Genomic DNA, 27722 nt, shown 5'->3' with positions numbered 1-27722 from the left:
TTTGGAATTCTGAACACCCTGTACTATTCATAAGATTCTTATCAAAAATATTTCCCACAGGTATCCAAGTGTATATAAGAAAATTATTTGCTATTTCATATAGAAAAGGGATGTATGTTTTCACCTAAACTACTTAGAATATTCAAACAATGAGTGAAATGGATTTGATGTTTTGTGCCTATTTGTGTTTCTGTGTGTGAAATGTTAACTTAAGAGGGGTTCTTATTTGTTATTTTCCTTATTGCCAATCTAGAGAATAAATGTATCATTATTTAATGTATTTTATTTTTAAGTTCTGGTATTTGGAATAATTTATCCGAGATATTTTTTATATGTTTTAGTCCCTCAATAAACATTAACCTTGCATGTAACACATAATTTTTTTCTAAGTTAATTTTTAACTTATTATATGTTTTAATTGCCACTTGATCTCTGCACTCGGCAGAAACACCCTAAAGCCTCTGCAGGGAAGTGTGTGGTGGAGCTGCTGTCATGCTGTCTGAGAAGTGGGCTCTGGCGATTCTGCTGCTGCAGCTCTGTAATGCTGGCTGTGGATACTGTGGGAAGGTTCTGGTGTGGCCCTGTGACATGAGCCATTGGCTTAATATGAAGACCATTCTGGAAGATCTCACAGAAAAAGGACATGAGGTAACAGTGTTGACTTTTCTGCACACTAAGCTCATTGACCACAGAAAACCTTCCTCACTGAACTTTGAGATACTGTATCCACCAAATAACAAAGAAATTGTGGAAGAGTCACATGCCCAATTTCTGGACTTAATTTTTAATGACTTGCCAAACTTAACACCATGGCAATCAACGGTGAAAATAAATGATTTCTTTATTAAAATGACTAAAGGTATAAAAGTCTTGTGTGAGAGTGCAGTCCACAATCAGACGGTCATGAAGAAGCTCCAGGAAGCCAAATATGATGTAATGCTTATAGACCCTGTGGTGCCCTGTGGAGAGCTGGTGGCTGAATTGTTGGCAGTCCCTTTTGTGCTCTCATTAAGAGTTTCTATAGGAGGCATGAAGGAAAAACTCTGTGGAAAACTTCCGGCTCCACCTTCCTATGTACCTGTTCAGATGGTGGGACTAACAGACCGAATGACCTTTCTGGAAAGAGTAAAAAATGCAATGCTTTCAGTTTTCTTTGACATCTGGATGCGGGATTATGATACTGATTTTTGGGACCAGTTTTATAGTGAGGCATTAGGTAAGAGGCTCTGCTTTTCATTTTAAACTTTTTATCAAAATAAATTTAGGAATTTAAATGAATAAAATCAAAGTAAATGAAAGTAATACATTTTAAAATATGTGTCTTTTTAAAATTCTACCACTGACAGTAATCAACTGGTATTCAAAAACTAAGAGGGAATAGGAGGAAGAAATCTCTTGCCAGCCCTAGCCAGATGGCTCAATTGACATCATTCTTTTGTGCTGAGATCACAGGTTTGATCCCTGGTCAGGCATGTAACAGAAGCAATCAATTAAGCACAACTAATTGGAACAACTAAATAGAACAAAGAGTTGATGCCTCTCTCTCTGTGTGTATCTCTGTCTTTCTCTTTTTTCCTCCTACCTCAAATCAATGGAAAAGCTGGACAAAAGAAAAAGGGAGAGAGGAAGGAAAAAGGAAGGAAGAAAGGAAGGGAGGGAGGAAAGGAGGAAGGGAAGGGAAAGAAAGAGGAAGAAAGGAAAAAAGAAAGAAAGAAAGAGAGTGAAAGGAAGAAAGAAAGAGGAAATAAAAAGAGAAAGAAAGAAAAAAAGAAGTAGAGGGAGAGAAAAAAAAAAAAAGAAAAAGAAAGCCTGACCAGGAGGTAGTGCAGTGGATAGAGCATCAGACTGGGATGTGGAAGACCCAGGTTCGAGACCTCGAGGTCTCCAGCTTGAGAGCGGGCTCATCTGGTTTGAGCAAAGCTCACCAGCTTGGACCCAAGGTCGCTGGCTTGAGCAAGGGGTTACTCGGTGTGCTGAAGGCCCATGGTCAAGGCACATATGAGAAAGCAATCAATGAACAGCTAAAGTGTCACAACAAAAAAATTAATAATTGATGCTTCTCATCTCTCTTCGTTCCTGTCTGTCCCTATCTATCCTTCTCTCTGACTCTCTAAAAAGGAAAACATAATAAAAAGAAAGAAAAAGAGAGAGAGAGAGAGAGAGAGAGAGAGAGAGAAAGAAAGAAAGAAAAAAAAGAAAGAAAGAAGGAAGGAAAGAAAGGAAGAAATAAATAAATAATCTTGTCATGGTTATTCTGTCTTCATAGTCATCAAACCATTTCTCTAAGATAATTTGATACTTGTTAGGTTCCTGAAAAAATAATACAAAACACACAAAAATGCCAATCTTCTAAGAGATGCAATGTTTGTCATATTTGGATATTACATACAAGTCCAATATATCCAGTTTCCATATTAAAGAAGGTTATAGCTATTATTGGTAAAGCAAGGATAATGTTTACTCAAAGAGTAAGATAACCTGCTTGCCTGACACCCATGATAGACTAATATATTATTATTTTTAGTGTGTTTAATTTACCTGAATCCACGCTAAAAATTTTTGATAGTGATAATTATCCTCAATTATGATATATACTATATACTTTACCAGAACAGGTGTCCACCAATCTTATACATCTAACCTTTCAATGAAACTTCTGAGTTTTATTTGGACAGGTTCATCACGGCTGGTCATGAAAAAGTTTCTAGAATGCTTTTTATTTCTTAGAGTAGTGCTACAGAAAACCTGACAGAGTAATTAGAAAACTCTAAAAGACTTTGTGTCTTGAGCAGTCAATGAAAAATATTTTTTTAACTTCACTGACATACACCTATTCAACCTACTTTTTTTTTTTTAATAATTTTATTTTTTTAATGGGGTGACATCAATAAATCAGGATACATATATTCAAAGATAACAAGTCCAGGTTATCTTGTCGTTCAATTATGTTGCATACCCATCACCCAAAGTCAGATTGTCCTCTGTCACCTTCTATCTTGTTTTCTTTGTGCCCCTCCCCCTCCCCCTTTCCCTCTCTCATTCCCCCCTCCCCCCCGTAACCACCACACTCTTATCAATGTCTCTTAGTTTCACTTTTATGTCCCACCTATGTATGGAATAATGCAGTTCCTGGTTTTTTCTGATTTACTTATTTCGCTTCGTATCATGTTATCAAGATCCCACCATTTTGCTGTAAATGTTCCGATGTCATCATTTCTTATGGCTGAGTAGTATTCCATAGTGTATATGTGCCACATCTTCTTTATCCAGTCATCTATTGACGGGCTTTTTGGTTGTTTCCATGTCCTGGCCACTGTGACAATGCTGCAATAAACATGGGGCTGCATGTGTCTTTACGTATCAATGTTTCTGAGTTTTTGGGGTATATACCCAGTAGAGGGATTGCTGGGTCATAAGGTAGTTCTATTTTCAGTTTTTTGAGGAACCACCATACTTTCTTCCATAATGGTTGTACTACTTTACATTCCCACCAACAGTGTATGAGGGTTCCTTTTTCTCCACAGCCTCTCCAACATTTGCTATTACCTGTCTTGCTAATAATAGCTAATCGAACAGGTGTGGGGTGGTATCTCATTGCAGTTTTGATTTGCATTTCTCTAATAGCTAAAGAAGATGAGCATCTTTTCATATATCTGTTGGCCATTTGTATTTCTTCCTGGGAGAAGTGTCTGTTCATATCCTCTTCCCATTTTTTTATTGGATTGTTTGTTTGTTGTTGAGTTTTATGAGTTCTTTGTATATTTTGGATATTAGGCCCTTATCTGAGCTGTTGTTTGAAAATATCATTTCCCATTTAGTTGGCTTTCTGTTTATTTTGTTATCAGTTTCTCTTGCTGAGCAAAAACTTCTTAGTCTGATGTAGTCCCATTCATTATTTGTTGCCTTCACTTCTCTTGCCTGTGGAGTCAAATTCATAAAATGCTCTTTAAAACACAGGTCCATGAGTTGAGTACCTATGTCTTCTTCTATGTACTTAATTGTTTCAGGTCTTATGTTTAGATCTTTGATCCATTTTGAGTTAATTTTAGTACAGGGGGACAAACTGTAGTCCAGCTTCATTCTTTTGCATGTGGCTTTCCAGTTTTCCCAGCACCATTTGTTGAAGAGGCTTTCTTTTCTCCACTGTGTGTTGTTGGCCCCTTTATCAAAAATTATTTGACTATATATATGTGGTTTTATCTCTGGACTTTCTATTCTGTTCCATTGGTCTGAGTGTCTATTTTTCTGCCAATACCATGCTGTTTTGATTGTCATGGCCCTATAATATAGTTTGAAGTCAGGTATTGTAATGTCCCCAGCTTCATTCTTTTTCTTTAGGATTGCTTTGGCTATTCAGGGTTTTTTATAGTTCCATATAAATCTGATGATTTTTTGCTCTATTTCTTTTAAAAATGTCATTGGAAGTTTGATGGGAATTGCATTAAATTTGTATATTGCTTTGGGTAATATAGCCATCTTGATTATATTTACTCTTCCTAGCCAAGAACAAGTCGACCTACTTTTAAGTCTTGACCTTTCTACTTAACAATGTTTCAGTTTGCAATTTCATACACTCAACTGTGATCAGAATATCAACTCAGACACACTTCTACTTCAACTATCTTTGAGAAACACAGACAAGAACTACCAAACAAAGGATCAAATTTGACTTTAAACATATTACATAATTTAATTAACTGAATATCAAATTGTTTCACAGAACTCATCTCAAAGATACCAACTTCAAATCCTTTGATATAGACATAATTTGAACTTAAATGTATTGATCTGCTATAATTAACTTAATCATTATGCAGGCCTGAGAACACACTACATGTTAGACTATATAGATTTAAATAAAAAATACAAAAATCTTGGCTTAATCAACCCTCAGTCATAATGAAAACTATACTATGTCAATGCTATATTTTGGTATAATAAGATTATGAGTAATGATGTTTGAAAAGCTTCAACTTGAGAAGAAGCAGACAGATGCATAATCTAAAGAGAAGGAAAATAAAGAGCATCTTCTATTAAAAACAATTGTACCACCCATGCACTCAGGCAACCCCTAAGAAGTTTTTAAAATTAAAAACCATTCTGCTTTACTCACTGGGTAACTTATCATAACAAATTTATCTGATAATTATGTAGAATTGGTAGCTAAAATTTAACTCATTAATTAATTATATATGTATATACATATACACATATATTTTGATTACAACTCAATTTTTTTGTAAATAATATAGCTAAAAGAAAAAGGTTAGTTTTCAATTTTTTAAAAAGATTTTATTCATTTTAGAGAGAAGAGGAGATGTTTTCTATTTTATTTCACCCTTTTATGTCTGTAATTCTTCATATGTAACATTACTTTCTTTTTTTATTTTTTTTTATTTTTTATTCAGTGAGAAGAGTGGAAGCAAAGAGATAGACTGCTGCATGCACCCTGACCGGGATCCACTCGGGAAGCCCACTGGGGTGGGGGGGTAATGCTCTGCCCATTGGGGCATTTCTCTGCAGCTAAGCTCTTCTTAGCACCTGGGTGGAGACCATGGAGTCATCCTCAGCACCTGGGGCCAACTCACTCTAATTGAGCCATGGCTGCAGGAGGAGAAAAGAAAAAGAGAGAGAGAGAGGAGCAAGAGAAGAAGGGGTAAAGAAATAGTTGGCTGCTTCTGTGTACCTTGACCAGGAATTGAACCTGGGACATCCACATGCTGAGGCAATTCTCTACCACTGATCCACCTAGTCAGGGCCATATGTAACATTTCAAATACAATTTATGAAATTATTTATAGTTTATTTTATACTTAAATTCACTTTCATTATTTATATTTTTATCTCCTCTATACTCATTATTGTGAATCATTACTTTAAATCTGTAATTATCCTAATTGCTTTAAGCTGTGTCTTTCTAAAATGTAGCTAAGGTCATATAAACTGAATGATCTGGGAAGAAAAAAGAGTAAGTGAAATAAGAGAATGACTAATAAAAAATATCACCTTGTATTTGTAATCAAAACAGGATTGAGTCCCCCCAAAAAGTAGATATCTAGAGGGCAAAAACACATTAATTCAGAAGCTAAGAGATGGAGTTCTAATCTATTCTCTGACATTTTAAATTGAGTGTCGTCGGGCAAAGTTTCTTCATTATCAAATTATAACCATTGGACTATAAAATCTTGGATATTATTTCAAACATTAAAAAGTGATAACTGTAAAATGAGGATTTGTTTCCTAGGTGTATGTCCCTATCAGTTTTGATTAGATCACTTATTAAGTTATAAAATGTCTAATCACAGGGTTGTACACTTGAAACTAATAAAATATTGTACATCAACTGTAATGGAGAAATTAAAAATGAGTTAAAATATTTATTAGAATCCTAAAGTGAAAAGCATTCTTATCTCAGTTTTTTCCCTTTCTCTCAGTTACAACACATGTATATTTTGTAAACCAGAAATGATTGACTTGTTTATTTCCAACTAATTATTCTCTGCATTAAAACCTAAAATTAAAAATTTAAATGTGCTTCCTTAAAAACATCAGTAAGGCGGCAGTTGTGTGTGATAGTCATAGTATGTACTTATGTATGACACATCCTAAAAAGAGGGTCACGCTGAGTATGAATTACTCAGGGGATTCTTACTCTCTTTTGTCTTTACTTCTTTTTCTGTTTCTTTCTTTTATTCTACATTATTGTAATAATGCCCTTTTCATTTCCCATCTAGAAGCCGTATTATTCTAGAAGACCTAAACTTATTTTTCCCTTGGTAACTAATCATCAAGTTAGTGGTGCAATTTTCCTGTTTAATTTACAATCTAATTCCCTCCACCCAACTTTTTATTTTTTTTTAAATTTTTCCAGGAAGACCTACTACATTATGTGAGACTCTGGGGAAAGCTGAAATGTGGTTAATTAGAACATACTGGGATTTCGAATTTCCTCGTCCATATCTACCTAATTTCGAATTTGTTGGAGGATTGCACTGTAAACCTAGCAAACCTTTACCTAAGGTAAGACTATAACATTGAAGATTTTATGTACATTATGATACCTACTTTCCCTTAAAAGATTACAGTCTTAATAATAGAGATATGATGCTGAACATCTTTCAATGGCCAACCCCATTTCCATTTTTCATGTCAGAGAGGCTCTTGTGAGTTATATATAGGTATTTTAGGCATTATATTGAGAAATTTGGCTGAAAAAATGGCAATATTGAAGCACATCTTAAAATATGGATAATTGATGAGAGTGACAGGAAACTGTAGCCATTCAAATCACTAAGGAGACTGCTGTAGTTTTTCTCACAAGTATGATATAGTTATGAACAAGGACATATGTCATGATGGTAGAGAGATCAGCATGCTTTTATGAGACACTGGGATAAGTTCCACACTTTTTCATAGGTGAGAGGAATTAAAAGCTGAAAGAAGAGAAGAAAATAAAGAGAACTCCTTTATCTCCATTTTGAATGTTTATTTTATATGATGGTTACTGCTGAAATAGGAAACGTGAGAAAAAAATTTATTTGAGACTAATACAATGAGCTCTGCATTGTTGCTAATCACTTAAAGGAGCAAGAAAATTTTCATATAGAATTTTCTACAAGTTATTTGGGTAATACGAAGTCTCAGCCTAAGTACACAGCAAAGGAAAGACTGGATGTTATCAGCATAAAGAAGAGTTCATGAAAATGAGAAACCCAATCTTGGCTTGATTCTGATGACAGGTTTCTTTTGGAATAGAAAGATAATTATACTCCACATTCTTAATTTTTCAAAGAAAAAAATGTGGTAGGTCAGGAACATTGGAAGGAAACAGTATTGAGAAACAAAAGAGTAATAGATAAGCATTACGTGGGTACTGTGTTGAACTATTAATAGAGAATGAGAAGAAAACTTTCATTTACTTGTACTGTACAAATATTAACAAAATCCCTTTAGGAAGTTTGCAGGGTACATAATATTTCAAATAGAATTCTCAATTAGTTATATTAGCATAAAATACTGATGCATATTGATGAATGTATGATTCAGTAACATTTAGCGCATTCACAATAGTTTGCAATCATCATTTCAATTCACTTCCAAAAGATTTTTGTTCTTTACCCCAGAGGAACACCCCTGTACCCATTAAGCAGTCAGTGCTCAGCAACTTTTTTTTTACTCTTTTCAAAATTGGAGAGCTTCTAACTAATATGCTGAAAAAAAATACAAAACAAAATTGAATGGAAACTGTAATAGAAAAATAAAAGAAAAAAAATGGAGGGTTTCTTTTCAAGAGGTTGGTGCCCATGGACAAGACTCATTTACAAGCGTAAGGGCTTGTCTTTAATTGGGTTGTAAAATGAAAGATTTCACAATTAAAAGGTCCTAGAAAGAAAGAGGTGGAAATAAAATGAGTCTTTGACAGAAAAGGGCGCAGTTTAGGGCAGGTCTTACAAAGAAGAATTGGCCAAAGCTACCAACCAGGCTGTGAAACAACAGAAAAGGGGATTATGGGGCATGAGAGAATGTTGTGAAATTATTGAGGAGGAACGGAAGAGAACGAACACCAAAAAGGTGCCCAATGGGCTTGAGCTTCCAGGTTTAGAGGAGCAAATGATTCATTGTGGAAATGGATTGGGCTTCCTCTTGGACACTGAGTACCTTGAGGTTTCCTGATTTACAGAAGGGGTTAGTTTTTCTCAAAGAAACCCTTGACTCTCCCTCTCTAAAAGACCAATCCTCTTACTGTACATAAAATCTAGTGCTAGTACATTTTTGGAGACAACTGCTATTTCCTGCAGGGAATAGTGCCACTTTTATTATTCAGCCTATTCTAGCCTCCTTTGTTCTTATGCTGCCAACAGGAGTTTCAGCTCACCAAAAATCAAGAAACTTTTCTACTATGAACAGAATTGCAAGGAATGTCCCCTTTGTTTATGATTGAGGATCAGTTGTTGATCTAATATCTCCTTTTTGTAAAGGATGAAAAAAAAAAAAAAAGAACCAAGAAAGAGATCTTCCTGAGACAGTTTCAGCGGCCATGGTAGCACAGAGTTTAACATTATCTACTTAAAAAACATGTATGGATTATGTGTGTGGGTGCAAGTCACTGGATTCGAAGATGCAAATGATAACCTCTGACCTTTGTGTCTTGCATTCTGTGTACCAGGCACCATTTTAAACACCTCACTTATATAAACTCATTGAAGCACAACAGTCCTGTGATTATTTAGATGAAAATGAGATTGCCTCGGGGTGGAGGCTGTGAGGTTTCTCCTGTATCCAGGCTTTATCCACCCTCCCAACCACCAAGAAAAATTCAACCTTTCTACTTCACTCTCTCCATGTGCACAGAGAAGTTGTGGTGATACAGCAGATAAAGGGAGGGACACACATGTGTCTATGTCTCCATGCATACAGCCTGTCCCACAAGTACCTTTACCCTCCAGATATCTCTCCAGTCCTCCCATGGTCCATGGATTTGAAGTAACTAAACATTCTTTCCCGCCTGTAGAAACTTTGCTCAGACATCAGAGAAGTAATAATAATTTATTAGATACCTTGACTAAATATGTGTGCTTTGAGCATCAGGCTAAACTGTTTAAAGGGGGAAAACCCTAGTACAACTCAGAAGGCTGATGTTTCCATGTATTCAGTGGGAAGATTCTCGTTGGCCCAGTCTGGAAGGTGATCATTCATTTTGGGTTTAGGGAACAAAGGATTCCACCAATGGAATGTACATTTTTTTTAAGAAAAATAATTTGTGAAATGAATAACTTAATACAATTTAATTTTATATCCTTACACAATTTCTTTCAGTTTAACAAAATTCTTAAGTTAAAAAAAAGTCTTTATTTTGTCCTGTAGTGGAGGATACAATATAGTCCCTGTGTTTCTCTTCCACACTGTATTTATATATATAATGATCTCTTTAAACTACAGTCCATCTGAAAGTATGCCTCACTTTTTTCAACATTGTTTTTAAAATAATGCTGTCTTTAAAATAAACTGTAAAAATGTCATAAAAATAATGAGAAGTCTTCCAATCAAAAACCTTCACACATGTCTTTATTCATACATACATACATACACATTTACATATAAAATATTTTATTTAAACTCCATGTGTTTGGGAAGGTGAATCAAAATAATAACAATTTCTGTGATGTCAAGTGTGTTCTCCTAATATTAGTGAAGCTGACATCACCTCTTTTCTGGCATTTAAAAGCTTTTAAATGAGAAACATGGTGATTCCAGAGCTGCCACAAAAGTTTTCACAGAGAATGCATGGTACATGTCTAGAGGATGGCATTCTTATAGAATATGATCTGAATTGGCCCAAACCCAGTGTTTCCCATGTACAATTCTAAATGGTGGGGTAGTTTAATTTACAGCAGTAACTATGTGTCAACTGTGTGCTAAGGCTCAAATTAAGAACATGCAGCTAGTGTCCACTAAGGGGGGAGTTTTATATACCAGGATAAAAAGAAATCACTGTCTCCTAAAGGTAATTTATGATTATAAAGCCATTTAAATATGTTATCTTCTTTTCTAATACATTACATTTATCACAATTCTAACAGATATCTTCTTAGCCTTATTAATAACGGAAGACCTAAATATGAAAAAATTATCACTGATAATATATCTAAAAATTAGGCAGATCACCACAGTATTGATATATTTGATGTAAACTGTCAGAGGCTTAATTCAGATCCATTTTGGGGCTTTTGCCTGAGGAAAAATTATATGAGTTTTCAAATTACTCAACTTTTTAATAAAATTAGACCTCATCCTTTTGTATAATAGTTTGGTTCCATGCTATTCACCAATCAGTGATTATGCATTTAGCCATAGATTTTATTTATTTATTTATATTAATTTATTGGGGTGAAATGGATTAATAAAATTATATAGGTTTCAAGTACCCAATTCCACAATAAATCATCTGTATATTGTAACACATACTTCCTCCTAAAAATACTAGGTGATTTTAGGTTTCAAAAGATAAAATACAGTCTCATGCCTCTGAAATACCCTTGAATCTTTATTTTAGAAGTATAACTGAACTTTATTTTATAACCTATGATGCTGTATCTCTGTGATACAAAAAATCTTTCTCTACAGGAAATGGAAGAATTTGTCCAGAAGTCAGGCAAAGATGGCATTGTGGTGTTTTCTCTGGGTACAATCATTGAAAATCTCTCAGAAGAAAAGACCAATCTTATTGCCTCAGCTCTTGCCCAGATTCCACAGAAGGTTGGTATAACCTTAAATATTACTGGGCAGCTACTTACCAAATGGGACAGAATGTGAATAATGATGTCTTTTCAATTGAAAGTTGCATCTCATTTTACACTTAAAATATCAGGTACTAGTATTAAGTAAAATTTTGTAAAAGTTTGCAATAGTGACTTTAGGCATATTTGAGCCTTGCCTGATGAGCTTTGTGGTTACTATGAAACCCATCGTTTTAGAATTTTTTTCAAAGTAATAGAGATAAAAACATTAAGCACATTGGTTATGAAATCTTAAGGTCTGTTATGACTATTCCCAAAATAATTCTGAAGTGTGTTCACTCCAGGACCAGGAAAGAAGAGAATTGAAATTATTAAAATGGAAATGAATCACGCACAAGAATATCCTCAATGTCTTCGTATTATAACTTGATTCATCATAATTGAGCATAGAAGTAGATTCATTTAGTCTTTTTAATGAGTTTGTAAAATTAAAAGATTATAGAAATTTTATCATACTCTAGCAATTTGCATGTCCTAACTTAATGATTTTTAATTAGTTTTAGTGTTGTCGCCATCATTTTAGATTTCTGCTCATTATATACTGCTATTTTAAAAATATCTAAAAGTTCTTTTATTTGTGTATTTGGTTAAATTCCATAAAATTATATTTAGAAATCTATATAATGGCAAGTGTGATAATTGCAAAAACAAAATCAAAAAGGTACTTCACTGAACTTTGGTATATAAGCAAAAGCACTTCTTTATTTTGAAAGATGGAAGGAAGGAAGGAAGGAAGGAAGGAAGGAAGGAAGGAAGGAAGGAAGGAAGGAAGGAAGGAAGGAAGGAAGGAAGGAACTTGGAAGCGAAAAATAAGAGATAGAAATAAAGGATGGAAATATAACCACTCATCACAAAGTTAGTAGTAGATAAATCTAAAGCAATGATATTTATAAGAAACACTGATTTGAAGGCAAAGCTAGAAATGCCCATGACATAAATTTATACAAAAGTCATTTGGCCATAAAAAATTTAATTCCCAAACTCTGATTCATTAAGCTAGTATAGCAATATTTTCTAATTCTTCACTTACAGTCTCACTCCTGGAAGTTCTTAAGTGAAAACAGACAAAATGATAATAGTATACTTAATAGGTGACTACCACATACTCTTTCAAAAAGGTCATTATAAACAGTCCCACTATTTCTTTCGGAGTTTACCAACTATTCAACTATCACTTGAAATAGAGTAGATGCATGATTTATACATAACACAACAATTTTACAATGTCATGATCCTGTGATTTTTCTTGTGAAATATGTGCACTGTCTTCCACAGGTTTTATGGAGATACAAAGGAAAGAAACCAGCCACATTAGGAGACAATACCCGGCTCTATGATTGGATACCCCAGAATGACCTTCTTGGTAAGACTGTGGAGAAGAAAAGCTGTCTAGTGGTTGATATACAAGTTGATTAAAAGTTGATTAATTCTTTAACAGCTAATTTTAACATAAAATCTAATATCAACAAATAGTTAACAATTATAAATGTTTCTCATTTCATCTCCAATTTTAAAAATTATAATTAAAAATTTGACTATTAATTTTATAAAGTCATACTTGCTATGATTTACATTAGAGTTTCAGGCAACGCAGAGGGAACTAATACCTCCTTTTCCTGAAATAGCAATTTTCTGTGGTAGTGTTCCCACAGAAAATACTGTAGAAAATACTGCTTTCTTCAGTAACATCTTATAGAAATTTTTGTCTCAAAATTTCTCATGTGTTATAATAAACTTTTTACCCTCTTCTCATTCTATCATTAAACTAGGTCATCCAAAAACCAAAGCTTTTATCACTCATGGTGGAATAAATGGGATCTATGAAGCTATTTACCATGGAGTCCCTATGGTGGGAGTTCCCCTGTTTGGTGATCAGCCTGATAACATTGCTCACATGAAGTCCAAAGGAGTGGCTGTGGAGGTGAATTTACACACAATGACAAGTGCAGATTTGCTCAGCGCCCTGAGAACAGTCATTAATGATCCTTCGTAAGTACTACTGCTTTCTAAAGGAGTGCCCTTGATTGTGTTATGCATCATACAAGAAAATGTTAGAGATCATGCTTACAGACCTTTTAATGTATCTTTTCCCATAATCTTGAGCCATTTACCATTTAGTCTTGGTAATCTTGAGAAAGTACAGATCATATGTCACATTTCCAGCTTGAAAAAGTTAGCCTTCAGTTAACAACTGTTTTATTCTGATTATTTTCTCTGTCTGAATTTAACCACATTCTGATAAGAATGTATTTCTTTTTCAATCTCCCCACTGTCCAAGTTAAAATTCTATGACAAGAACAGAGTACAGGTAACAACAACTCTGTAGACCTTAATTTTTATAATATGTATCATGTAACTAACACACACAAAATTTCATTAATTTCTTTCGCTGTTTGTTGTTTTTCTTATTTGCCTTCCAGTTATAAAGAAAACATGATGAGGTTATCAAGGATTCACCATGATCAACCTGTAAAGCCTTTGGATCGAGCCGTCTTCTGGATCGAGTTTGTCATGCGTCACAAAGGAGCCAAACACCTGCGGCCAGCTGTCCACAACCTCACCTGGGTCCAGTACTACTCTCTGGATGTGATTGGGTTCCTGCTGGCATGTGTGGCATCTGCTATTTTCTTGTCCATAAAATGCTGTTTACTTTTTTGTCAAAAATTTGGTAAAACAAAAAAGAAGAAAAAGAGAGCATAGATCTTTCCAAGTTTTCAAAAGTTTGTGTAGAAGATTTTGTTTATTCCTGCACCTCCTTTCTGTTTTAAAATTTTCCATTTCTCTTTTTTAGCTTAAAAACAGCTTGGAATTCCACAAAACCATTAACTGATGAGCATGTCCCATTCTTCTTTTTCCTAGTCCCAGGTACACTTATCCTTTTCCTCTTTATCCATTTTCTGACACAGAGACATTAATAATTAAAAGTGCCATCCCACTTATAGGAATATATCCCAAGGATACCATATCACTGACTGAAAAAAAGAAATGCACCCCCATGTTTATGGAAGCACTGTTCACAATAGTGAAGATCTGGAAACAGCCCAAGTGTCAGTCAGTGGACGAGTGGATTAAAAAACTGTGGTACATATACACAATGGAATACTATGGGGCTATGAAAAAGAAAGAAATATTATCTTTTGCAACAATATGGAGGGATCTGGAAACTTATTATGTTGAGTGAAATAAGCCAGGCAGAGAAAGAAAAATATCATATGTCCTCACTCATTTGAAAAATCCAAGGAATAATGAGAACTGAGGAATGGAAATGAAACAGAAGAGGGATCAAAGGGACCAGAGGAAAAGAAGACAGAGGGAAAAGGGGATGATAGGATGGGATAAACCTGAAGGGAAGAGGGGAGGGTGCTGTAAGGAGGGGGGCAAGGGAGATGTTGAGGGGAATATGGGGAGAGGGATGCATTCGGGGTGACCCTAAAATCTATGTAAGAACAATTAATTAAATAAAAATAAATTAATTAAAAATAATAAAAATAAAAGTGCTATTGATGATATCATTATTTTAATTTTATATCCTTAAGTGATATGGTAATTGCTGAAGTGAACACATTATGAGCCTGATTTCATGGATGTAGGCAACTCAGAATAATACAGTTTACAAATTGCAACAGATCATATAATCAGGGAAGCATCTTCAAAAATTAGTTATAGTGTGGTGATTGCCAGGGTGGGAAAGGTGAAAGAATATGTGAGAGAGTTTTAAATATATATAAATAGAATAATATTAATTAATTAGTTTGTTATGACATATTATTTCATTTTTAAATAAAAAGAAGCCTCTCTACTTGCTCAGTGTTACTAGGATGAGGCCAAAATTAAACATAATGATGATGGCACATTCTGCATTGAAATATTTACAAAGTTTTCATAAAGCTTACCATTATTCTGCTCAGGTGCCCATAACAAGGTACTGCAGACTCAGTGACATAGGCAACAGATGTTTATTTTTTTTCACAATTCTGGAGACTTGAAGTACAAACTCTAGATGCCAGCAGGGTTGGTTTCCAGTGAGGCTTCCCTTCCTGACTTCAGACACCTTTGTACTCACATGGTTTTTCCTCTGGATGTCCATGGTCAGAAAAAGATGCCTTATGTCTCTTCCTCTTCTTACAAGGAAACTGTCTTATGGGATTAGGGTCCATCCTCATAATCTAATTTAATTTTAAATTCTCATTCTAGCTTTTCTTTATTGCAAAAAATTCTGATCTGCAAAGAATTCTGTTTTGAACATAGTTCTTGATTGTAGCACTTAGAATGTAAAATTATACTGGTGATCTAGTTTCTCAGTACAGAATAGAGTGAACTATGATTTGTTATATTAAAGGAAAAATCTACCTTAGAGACTTGGTTCAAATATTATAGTTATCAAAATGCTCAGAGCTAGGCAAGTGATGTCAGCAAGATAGCAGATTAAGAAATGGCTCCTTTGTACCCATCCACAGCCACAGTGATTTGATAGCCATCCATGGACATAGTGCTTTTGTGAAAGCTTTGGGATCCAGGTAGGAAGCTGTAAAATCTCGATGGAGCCCAAGACTGAGGGCCATTTTTAAAGGTAGACCTGCACTAAAGCTGAGCAGTCATTATCCTAACTACAGATCCCATACCCCTGGGGATTTGACTAGAGTCCTGACAGGTTTTGGTCCTGACATCAGCATCATTCACCAAGGGACCTGAGAAAAGCTACATCTGCCCACGCCTTTGGTAACAGATCTGCTGACCTTGGTCTCTACTGGTTATCCAGAACAGCCCTATAATATAGCTCCAACCCATCTCAGCTGCAGTCTAAGATCATTCCTACCAGTCCAGAGACTTGGTGGAAAACATGACCATTCATATCCTTGGAAACAGGTCTGATTACCTCAGTATGATCACAGGTCCTAAAGCAGCATTTTGATTATGATCCAACCCTTCTTAATCATTGTCCAGGAGCTTTCCTGCCTTCCCAGGGAGCCAGCCAAGAAATGCCTCTCATGCCCCCAGAGGCAGGCCTATAGACCTTGGCCCTGTGTGTAAACCTTATATTAGCTGTATGACCTAGTTCTACCCCAATTATATGGTGCTGTCACCGCACACACAGAATACATAGGTTTAGAAGTGAAGAGGTGGTCCAGGGCTAGTACTGCCTGTCCAAAGACCACCAGTGACCCAGTAAGGATCCTCCCAGGGACCTGGCCAAAGCCATGCCCATGCCAATACCTGAATTGACCAACTGTGACATGTTATAAAACTAAAATAATTAGGACAATATGGTATCAGAACAGATACAGGCAGATTAAGCAACAGAACCAAATACAAGACCCAGAAAAATATTTATACATGCATAGGTATTTACTACATGATAGAGATGATTAGAGACACCAGAGTGGGAAGTCTGCACACTTCATTGAGACAATTACTTATGTATATAGAAAACATTCATTATAGAACAATATTTCACAATCTTAACATAGGGGAAAAGCTTTAAAAACAAGACAGTGACAGCACTAATCATAAAAAAGGATAAATTTAAGCATATTAAAATGAAGAACTTCTACTAATTAAAGACACCAGTCTAGCAAAATTTTGCAATGGGCTTTATTTCTCAGAAGTATCTGCTTAATCGAAAGGCAGAATGGCTTGTTGATTACTATTACGACAACACTTGGGAGGCAAGAACCTCACAGGAGGGGTTTTGTTTTATAGGAGGCAGTTTATGCTTTGATTCAGAAACCATTGCATGGTGCTGTCTCTGCACAGCCAGAACACACGGGTGCAGAAATCAAGAAGTAGAACTGAGATTACACTATCTACACACAGAATTCTCGCTTCCCATTCATAAATGTATCTTAATCCCCAAAGGGAAATGTTTTCACTGGGAACAAAATGATGATCCCATTAAATTGGAAGGTGAAACTACCATCTTGCCATTTTGAGTTTGGTGTGCCACTGAACCAATATGCAATTTAAAAAAAAAAAGGTAATTCAGGTCAGCATTTTTTTTTTCATTTTTCCGAAGCTGGAAATGGGGAGGCAGTCAGACAGACTTCCGCATGCGTCTGACCGGGATCCACCCGGCATGCCCACCAGGGGGCGATGCTTTTCCCCTCTGGGGCGTCGCTCTGTTGCGTCCAGAGCCATTCTAGCCCCTGAGGCAGAGGCCACAGAACCATCCCCAGCGCCCGGGCCATCTTTGCTCCAATGGAGCCTCACTGGGGGAGGGGAAGAGAGAGACAGGGGGAGGGGTGGAGAAGCAAATGGGCGCCTCTCCTGTGTGCCCTGGCCGGGAATTGAACCCAGGACTCCTGCACGCCAGGCTGACGCTCTACCGCTGAGCCAACTGTCCAGGGCCCAGGTCAGCATTTTTTAATCAGTGTGCTACTGCAAGAATTTTTAAAACATGCAATATCTGACTGTTCAGTCAGGTGTACTGACCTCTTTTCTCCTAGAGTGTCAAAAAAAAATGAAAAGAAAAAAAATGAAGACAGCCAACACAACAATAGCTGTCCAGTGTGAATGAATCAAAAGTATCTCTTTTTTTTTTCAGATCAGCAAAAGTAATGTTTTTTGGTGTGCCGCAGAATTTTATTAATTAGTTTACATGTGATATGAGATGAAAAAGGTTGAAAGTTACTGATCTAGGCTAATCTACTGTATGGACTGATTTATTCTTATTACCATGAGAAAGTTTTGTTTTTACTAAATGGAGCTTGTAGAACAATGTCTGGAATGAGGGGATTCTTTGGAATTTCTCTTTTATTTCCATGCTAAATTGTAAATGTTAATAGAATACCAACAGCAACCAGGAAGAGGCAGGATATTTAAAGACAGACCTTTTAGAACTGGAAACTTGGGTCATTCCACCAGGTGAAGAACCCAGAGAAGTTTCTGGTTGAAGACAAAGGAAGTATGAGATGGGAGTAAAGAAGGAAGCCATAGATATCACCTACTACATGGCCAATTACAGAAATGAAGAAGATGGTTGCTTTGATATTTTCTATTTGCTTATCATATGTATGTGTTATTTGAATACACAACTTTTTCTTCTTCTTTCTTCTTTTCATTTTATTCCTTATAAAAGTTGTTAGAGGTTAACTCACAATATAATCTTTAAAACACAGAATGCTTCTTGGGATTGTGACTAAATTTTCTCTTGTGACTGCATTTGAGAGTATTCGTAAATGTTTATTTTGGAGAAATTACACATACACAAACACAACTATTTATATACATCTGAAGTTAAAAGTTAAGTAAACAGAAGCCAGTTCACAGAATAAATAGAACAGGAATAAAGTGAAATAATGTACACAAAGAACTTATTTCAGTAAAATTTGTAGATATTCAATAAATGTCATCTTTTGCAAATTATCCATTAATTCATTTATTCATTCAACTAATTTATCACACATTACAGTGGAATAGACAGTGTGCTAGGTACCAATGCCTCTTTTCATGGCAACAAAGTTTTTTGGGAATGATAGATATTAAACTCCCATTTTAATAATTGTTATCTAAACTTTTCTCAGTTCAACTCTCTTTAAAGCCCTTGTGATCATCTTTGTTTTGGTTTTTCCTTGTTTGCTTTTATCCATCTTCTCTTCTAGACAGTAAAGTCAAAGTGAGAAAAGGTCCTTCCTGACTTGCATTTTTCTCTTATCACTGTAGTGCACAGCATGGTATATAATACTATCACTAATTAAAATCAATATTTGAAAATAAATGATCATTTTAATACATGATTATAAATTTTGATATGTACTGTAAAAGATAATAAGAAGACCCTCTAGAAAATAGTAACGAACAGAAGCAACAAATGAAAAGAAATCGGGCCTGACCTGTGGTGGCGCAGTGGATAAAGCGTCGACCTGGAAATGCTGAGGTCGCCGGTTCGAAACCCTGGGCTTGCCTGGTCAAGGCACATATGGGAGTTGATGCTTCCAGCTCCTCCCCCTTCTCTCTCTCTGTCTCTCCTCTCTCTGTCTCTCCCTCTCCTCTCTAAAATGAATAAATAAAAAAATAAATAAAATTAAAAAAAAAATCAATACAAAAAAAAAAAGAAGAAAAGAAATCGGACCAAAAGAAGATACCAAGATTCCCAGCCAAAGAGGAAGTTAGAAGAACTAGTATTAGAGTTCAGATCTCCCAGATGAACTGTGTTCTCAATCACTGGAAAAGCTAAATAGAAACCTTTTTAAGGTTCACAAATGTGCTGTGTGCAGCATCACCATGAAAAATCTCCTGCTGTTCTATGAACACATCCTGAACACAAACCAGATGGTTCTTCCTATGAGTGTCCAAATGTGACCTCTGTTATATGTCTTGTGTCTCTCCATCTGGGCACTCTTTTGCACACATGTTGAAGGAACCTCAGTCAGTGTCCAAGCAGACTAGGTCTGGAAAAACAACCAATGGGAAAACAAACCCAGACACAAGAATAAAGCATTTGAGGCGATGGGATCAGACAGAAAGTGCAACATGTACAGAAAAACTTTTGCAGATGAATATGCTTAAATACTCACATGTGAACGGGCACATGACATGGCCTATATCAGGGGTCCCCAAACTATGGCCCGCATGCGGCCCCCTGAGGCCATTTATCTGGCCCCCGCCGCACTTTCGTAAAGGGCACCTCTTTCATTGGTGGTCAGGGAGAGGAGCATAGTTCCCTTTGAAATACTGGTCAGTTTGTTGATTTAAACTTACTTGTTCTTTATTTTAAATATTGTATTTGTTCCTGTTTTGTTTTTTTACTTTAAAATAAGATATGTGCAGTGTGCATAGAGATTTGTTCATAGCTTTTTTTATAGTCTGGCCCTCCAATGGTCTGAGGGACAGTGAACTGGCCCCCTGTGTAAAAAGTTTGGGGACTCCTGGCCTTTATTAAATCCAAAAGAATGAGTTCAACTGATATATAGCTAGAGATATCCATAAGAAAAGCCTCTGTTCACATTAGAATACAAATTTTAAAAAGCATTTGCTACAAAACATCTGTAGTTTAATAGCATTAGTAATACTATCTTGATTTTTGCAATATATTCTTTCAGTATACTTTCTTCATCTGATATGTCCTGGATGAGCATTAAAATGGTGTTTGGGTTTAAGAGACAATATATAAATTGTAAATATTTATTGTATATATTTAAATGAACAACTTTTTTCATACTCTTTGTTATATGTTTTTATCAGTATTTAGTGGCAGTGTTTTGAGGTTTTTAGGGTTATTATTTTTAACTGTCTTTTTACAACAAAGTTCTTAATAACAGGGGCAGTTCTTAAATTCAAATAAGCCAATTTGGATGTTACAAATAATAATAAGTTAATTAATTATAGGCTGAGAAAATACCTCTTTTAGTGTTTTTAACTTTTAGAATTACTGGTGGCTGTGGATCTCAAAAACATTAGGAACTTTTAATCATCTTGTACTGCCCTCAATGAACCCGCTCAAAGTTAAAGAGTGCACATTTGAAACACAACTGCAGTGACAGGCTTATCACCGTATTTTCAGGCCATGGCAGTGTTCAAAGAAACTTGGCAAGTAGTTTTTCCCCCGATTGGTTAATAAAAACTTAGACTAAGAATCCAGTAGTGAATGTGGATTTCTTTCATTTAATCTCGAGTAATGCAGAAGAATGGTATTGTAAAGGAAAAATGGGCACTGGTTATTTTCTGGGAAATTTGCAGACTGGTTTAAAGTGCATAAGAAGATAAAGTTATAAAAGGCCTGGACTACTAGAAAAGTAACAAATAGCCTGTCCAGGCGGTGGCACAGTGAAGATAGTGTCGGACTGGGATGCGGAAGATCCAGGTTTGAGACCCAGAGGTCTCCAGCTTGAACGTGGGCTCATCTGGTTTGAGCAAAGCTCACCAGCTTGGACCCAAGGTCGCTGACTTGAGCAAGCGGTTACTCAGTCTGCTATAGCCCCATGGTCAAGGCACATATGGGAAAGCAATCAGTGAACAACTAAAAGTGCCACAACGAAAAGCTGATTGATGCTTCTCATCTCTCTTCATTCCTGTCTGTGTGTCCCTGTCTACTGTCTATCCTTCTCTCTGACTCTCTCTCTGTCTCTGTAAAAAAAAAAAAGTAATAAATATGTAACTAGATTAAATATTTATGTATTCACATTTTTGTAATGTTATTTATTATTATAAAGAAACAATAAGGAATATCAAGTATTTCTCTGGCTCTTCACACTAAAAAAACTCACAACTGACAATTTTTATTTTGAAAAAGTAGACATTTTCTGTTTCAGTGCTACTGCCAAACATTCTGATACTTTGAGTTGATATGCACAACTTCCAGCAACCAACTTAGCAATGAAACAGCCTGAATTTTGCAGATGGATGTTAAAGTACGCACTGATCCACCTGGGTATATAGTTCAAGTAATTTCAATAAGTATAATTCTTGTTGGTAGTTTACTTAACTAGGTACTGCAAAGGTATTCTTTTGTTTCTGTAGTTCTTTGGGAGAGTTTATTTATTTTTATTCCATGTATGAATGTCTTATTTTACTTTTTTTTTTGTATTTTTCTGAAGTTGGAAACGGGGAGACAGTCAGACAGACTCCCGCATGCGCCCGACCAGGATCCACCCGGCATGCCCACCAGGAGGCGATGCTTTGCCCATCTGGGGCATCGTTCTGCAGCAATCAGAGCCATTCTAGCACCTGAGGCAGAGGCCACAGAGCCATCCTCAGCACCAGGGCCAACTTTGCTCCAATGGAGCCTTGGCTGAGGGAGGGGAAGAGAGAGACAGAGAGGAAGGAGAGGGGGAGGGGTGGAGAAGCAGATGGGTGCTTCTCCTGTGTGCCCTGGCTGGGAATCGAACCCGGGTCCCCCGCACGCCAGGCCGACGCTCTACCACTGAGCCAAACAGCCAGGGTCTTATTTTACATTTTATATGTTGTATTTATTCCTAATTTGTATGTACTTTTAAAAAAATAAATTAATTTGTATGTACACAGATAAGAAATAGGTGTCCTAAAAATGGGGCCCAATTTGATAAATTTGTATACCAAAGAAAAGTAGTGTTGTTTTCTTATATTATCTTAAAAAAGACACTATAACAGACGTGAAGAAAGTAGTCATGATATAAAAGAGCATGAAGGTAAGAAGACCAATTAGGAAGCTATTAAAAATTTTTGGTTGAGGTATAATTAGCGCCTGGCCAGTGTGGTGATTTATTTTTCACTTCTCAACAATAGATGGCAGCAAAGAGCAAATCTTCATTGAAGATGGTTACATTGTGGCAGCACAGGTTTAATTTTCTTTTTTTTTTTTAATATTTTATTTATTGATTTTTTAGAGAGGGGGAGAGAGAGAGAGAGAGAAGGGGGAAGAGCAGGAAGCATCAACTCCCATATGTGCCTTGACCAGGCAAGCCCAGGGTTTCGAACCGGCAACCTCAGTGTTTCAGGTCGATGCTTTATCCCACTGCGCCACCACAGGTCAGGCTAATTTTCTTTAGTATCCAAAACAGCATATATTCTACGCCATGTGACAAATAATACCAGGACTAAGAATATTTTTCCTAGTTCTGTGTTAGATAATACTGAGACCTAGCAAACAGGAACTAATTCCTTCCCGGATGACAAAATGTGACCAACTAAAATAGTGTAGTTATTAAAGCATATAGCTTGCTCACTAAGACCTCACCTTATTGTGTCCAGCAATCCAAAGTTATGTCATGAACTTTGCTCAGTCCTAATTATTTATCCACTTTACAAACCCTCCTTCATATCACCAGCCCAAGTCCTAATATCTTAGAATTCTCTTTCTTTGACTTTCCTCTATGGAAACAGTAATAAGTAATAAAGCCCTATCAATGTGCTAGTCTTTCTTCCTGCAAAGAGTTAAATAAACCTATCTATCTTAGCTTGGTCAATAGGCTTGTTTTGTTCTGTGTGTGTGTGTAGTCTTTTGAGGAATTAACAGATAACTTAAATATTCAAAAGGATTTGAACTAACAGAATTCCTTGAATAAAGTGAAAGTCTGTAAATAGGTTTTTTAAATTTGTATGTGATACTATGTCCAATATATTTGTTTCTGAATTGATCTACTTTTCTTTTTGGTAGTTTTCAGGAAGTCTTTTACAGTGTGTAGGCTCTTCTGATTATGAAAGCTACATATGATAATATAACCTGATTATAAATTTTCTTTAGTAGAAGAAGGTAAGTGCTCTTGTTAAATCATATATATGTTCATAAATAAGAACTCTCCCCTCAATTTATAAACCAAACCTTTCCTGGTGTTTCTAATTTCCACTATCAATAGGCTCCCTAAATTAAATCTCAGATGAGACTCTGATCTACTTACCTAAATTGCAATGATGTATATTAATATTTTTATACAGAATGGCTAAATATTAACACAAATTCAATTCTATTTCTGATCCTGTCTCAGATATTTTAAGGGAATTAAAGCCATGACTTATAATGAATGTGACAAATTTTTCCTCTAACATATTTATTTTGGGAGATTTTATTCTCAAATACACTCAAAATAAATAAATTAGTGATCTGATCAGTCTCTCTATGAACTAATTGCGGTGATAACATAAAGTTACAGAAAACCATCTAGATTTCTAACTCTGAGGTTTGTTGTTCGGCTGATATTATCATATATTAGGCTTTTCCTCCATGATTTCTTACTTTACCATATTTTATTTTTAAGCCTAGCTGATAAGATCAGGCAATTTAAAAGTTTGAAACAGAATTAAACCTTATCAAATTAATGCACTATTGAGTGATTTGTAATGCACTACTCTAATTCCTGAGAGATGCATACTTCCATGTATTGCATTATCACCCTACAGTAATCTCTGCTCTGTTTCGTGCTGTGAAGTTTTTTTTTATCTCAAGTAAGACCAGATCAGTTGCTGGAGTTCGTTCAGAAATGTTTTTTAGTAAAAATACTATGTTTGCCCATGTACCAACTTACATTCCCCACAAGAGTGCACTAGAGTTCAATTTTCTCCACATGCACACTAATACTTGTTATTGCTTGTCTTTTGATAGCCATTCTTTTTTTTTTCTTTATTTAGACAATTAATTTTAACAGGGTGACATTGATCAATTAAAGTACATAGATTCAGAGAAAACATCTCCAGGTCATTTTGACATTTGATTATGTGGTATACCCATCACCCAAAGTCAAATTGTCTTCAGTCACCTTCTATCTGGTTTTCTTTGTGCCCCTCCCCTCCCTCTCCTCCTTTCCCCTCCCCTGGTAACCACCACACTCTTGTCTATGTCCATGAGTCTCAATTGTGTGTCCCACTTATGTATGGAATCATATAGTTCTTAGCTTTTTTCTGATTTACTTATTTCACTCAGTATAAAGTTTTGATAGCCATTCTAATAGGATTGAGGGGTGAGGGGATGTATCATTGAGATTTTTGGATTGTATTTCTGCTATAAGTTTTGTAAATAACATTTTAATACACCTGTTGGACATGTTTTATATATTCTTTGTAAACCATTGAGTGCATAAATGTTTCCAAGGGTTATATCTCCTTGTTGAATTGCTCCCTTTATCATTATTAGTGTCTTTCCTTGTCTCTTATTCTAGACTTTATTTTAGAGTCTATTTTGTCTAATTTAAGTATTGCTACCTTACCTTATTTATTTTCCATTTGCATAAAATAACTATTTCCATTCCGTTCCTTTTTGTCTGTGTATGTCATTAGATCTGAAGTGGGTCTCTTGTAGACTGCATATATGTGAGATTTGTTTTCTTATCCATTCAGCCACCCTATGTTTTTCAAATTGGAGCATTTAATCCACTTACATTTAAAGCGACTATTAATAGTTAAGGAGTTATTGCCATTTTGTTATTCTTAAAATCTATCTTCTTAAAAAGAAGTCCCCTTAACATTTCTTGTAATACTGGTTTGGTAATAACAAACTGCTCTGGCTTTCTCCTGTCCAGGAAGCTCTTTATGTTTAGATGACAACCTTGCTAGGTAAAGTAGTCTTGGTAGTAGGTCCTTGCTTTTTTTTTTTTTTTTTTTCCTGAAGCTGTAAACGGGGAGAGACAGTCAGACAGACTCCCGCATGCGCCCGACCGGGATCCACCCGGCACGCCCACCAGGGGACGACCCTCTGCCCCTCTGGGGCGTTGCTCTGTTGCGACCAAAGCCACTCTAGCGCCTGGGGCAGAGGTCAAGGAGCCATCCCCAGTGCCGGGGCCATCTTTGCTCCAATGGAGCCTCGGCTGCGGGAGGGGAAGAGAGAGACAGAGAGGAAGGAGAGGGGGAGGGGTGGAGAAGCAGATGGGCGCTTCTCCTGTGTGCCCTGGCCGGGAATTGAACCCGGGACTTCTGCACGCCAGGCCGACGCTCTACCACTGAGTCAACCGGCCAGGGCCGGTAGGTCCTTGCTTTTGATCACTTTGAATATTTCATACCACTCCCTTCTGGCCTGCAGAGTTTCTAATCAGTTGAGAGTTTTATGGGAGCTCCTTGTGGTAACTGTCATTTTCTCACTGATTTTGACATTCTCTCTGACTTTAACCTTACCATTTTTTTCTTTATTTTAAAAAATTTATTGTGTTGATATGCTTTCAAATGTCCCACTTACTATAACACCATCTATACACCTCAATGTGCCCCCACACCCCATGCAAAGTCTCTTTCCACCCCCACTTATCCTCCTCTGCCCTCTCTCCTAACTTCCACTCCCCCTTTCCCGCTGGCTATTGCTATGCTATTGCCTGTGTATGTGTGTTATATATACACGTTTTTTGGTTATTCCTTTCACCTTACCATTTTAATTATGATGTCTTTTAGTGTGAGCCTTTTTGGGTTTTATGTTCTTTGGGCTGCTCTGGCTGGACTTGTGTGTTTATTTCCTTCACCAGATGAGTGTATTTTTCAGTCATTAGTTCTTGAAATAATTTCACAATCCCTTGCTCTCTTTCTTCTCCTTCACCCTATGATGTGGATGTTGTTCCAGAGGTTTCTTAAACTATCTTCACTTTAAGAAATTATTTGTTCTTACTGCTGTTCTGAATTGATGTGTTTCTACTACCTTGTTTCCCAAATAGCTGAATTGATCTCTTTGTTTAATGTGCTGTTGATTTCTTCTAGTATAGTCTTCATTTCTGTAATTGTATTTTTCATTTCTGACTGTTTTTTTAATGGTTGTGATGTCTTTTTGTATGCTTACTATCGTTTTGTTGAAGTTCTCACTAAGTTCCTCTATTCCTCTCTTAAGTTTCTTGAGCATCTTATAAACAGCTTTGAACCTCATACCTGGTAGATTGCTTGCTTCCATTTCATTTAGTTTTGTTGGGGTTTTTTTTCCTGAAAATTTGTCCTCTTCTTTAATCTGAAGCATCTTTTCTTGTCTTCTTATTTGGCTGCCTAAAACTCAGGGTTTAAAACAGCAAGCATACAATTTGCTCATTATCCTGCAGATCAACAATTTGGGCTGGGTTCAGGAAATGTTTCTTCTTTGGGACTTGCCGAGGCTTATTTATTAAGCTACAGTTAGCTGTCAACTTGCCTGAGGCATAATGATCTAAGAAAGCCTCACACGCATGTCTAAGGTTTGGCGGATTAGCAGGATACTTTAATTCATACTTCAAGTGAGCTTTCTAATAGATAAATCTGGGCTTTGTCACGCGATGGCAGAATTTTGAAAGAGCTTCTGTGAAAGTTCTAGGCCTAGGATTAAAAGTTACACTGTGTAACTTTTGCCATCTTCTATTGGTAAAACAGGTCCTTGGCAAGCTTAAATTAAAAGGATGAAGAAATAGGCCTCTACTTTTTGATAGGAAGAGTTGCAAAGGATACATAGCCATTTGTAACATACTACAAAAGAAAACTTTATTTAATATATTTATAAAATCAAGACAAAGTCAATAATGGAAAATAAAACTTTCAAACCTGGTTCTAGTAAAAATAAATGTACTTTATGTTAGGAAAATATGATGCTTTATGAAAACTTTAAATTTACTTGCCTTTAAAATTAAACAATTCTATGAACTCATAGCTAAGGTTTCTTTCAACTTTCAAAATTAAACTCTGATACCTCTCTTCTAATTCAATTATTCTACTATTCTAACATCTCTATAACCTAATATCTCTGTTAAGAAGGAAAATTGCTTATTAGTGAATGAGTTTGCTCTGGGAATTATCTAGTATTAATCCTTCTTTCTCAATGAATTGAACGTTATCCACTAAATAAAACTAAATTTTCAGGCATCAACATTAGAATAATCTGTTTTCTGATTCTACAATCACTACTTTCCTTTGTTTTAAAAATGAAGCAAAATGTGAAAGTCTAGAATATTTTTCATATCTCAGTGATTTCTAATCTTGATTCTGTAAACATATTCATTCAATAAAAACATTTATTGGGCATGTCTTACATTTGCCATTTGCAGAAGACAGAAGAAAATTAGTGAACATTTAGTGAAAAATTAC

General features: G+C 35.9%; 1 protein-coding gene across 2 annotated transcripts; it reads left to right on the top strand.

The window, feature by feature from the left end:
- Positions 1–447: 447 nt before the first annotated feature.
- LOC136406164 (UDP-glucuronosyltransferase 2A2-like) lies at positions 448–14723 on the top strand. 2 transcript variants are annotated; one of them, XM_066386025.1, is made up of 6 exons: positions 448–1216; positions 6872–7020; positions 11125–11256; positions 12573–12660; positions 13067–13286; positions 13718–14719. In XM_066386025.1, the coding sequence occupies exons 1-6, from the start codon at positions 493–495 to the stop codon at positions 13995–13997; spliced, it is 1593 nt and encodes a 530-aa protein (XP_066242122.1). In that variant the 5' UTR covers positions 448–492; the 3' UTR covers positions 13998–14719. The 2 variants fall into 2 exon arrangements, with proteins under 2 accessions (XP_066242122.1, XP_066242123.1); XM_066386026.1 differs by having other exon boundaries at positions 510–648; positions 13718–14723.
- The last annotated feature ends 12999 nt before the right edge of the window (positions 14724–27722 follow it).

The sequence above is a fragment of the Saccopteryx leptura genome, chromosome 5 (assembly GCF_036850995.1).
Source record: "Saccopteryx leptura isolate mSacLep1 chromosome 5, mSacLep1_pri_phased_curated, whole genome shotgun sequence".
In the NCBI taxonomy this organism is placed as follows: domain Eukaryota; kingdom Metazoa; phylum Chordata; class Mammalia; order Chiroptera; family Emballonuridae; genus Saccopteryx; species Saccopteryx leptura.
Note: the sequence above shows the minus strand (reverse complement) of the source record. Positions and strands in the feature narration are given on the sequence as shown.

Excerpts from the sequence above, each read along its gene's own strand:
- LOC136406164 (XM_066386025.1), top strand. The coding sequence starts at position 493 with ATGCTGTCTGAGAAGTGGGCTCTGGCGATTCTGCTGCTGCAGCTCTGT. Across the intron at positions 11,257-12,572 it reads TTGCCCAGATTCCACAGAAG|GTTTTATGGAGATACAAAGG; the intron begins GTTGGTATAACC and ends TGTCTTCCACAG. Across the intron at positions 13,287-13,717 it reads ACAGTCATTAATGATCCTTC|TTATAAAGAAAACATGATGA; the intron begins GTAAGTACTACT and ends TTTGCCTTCCAG.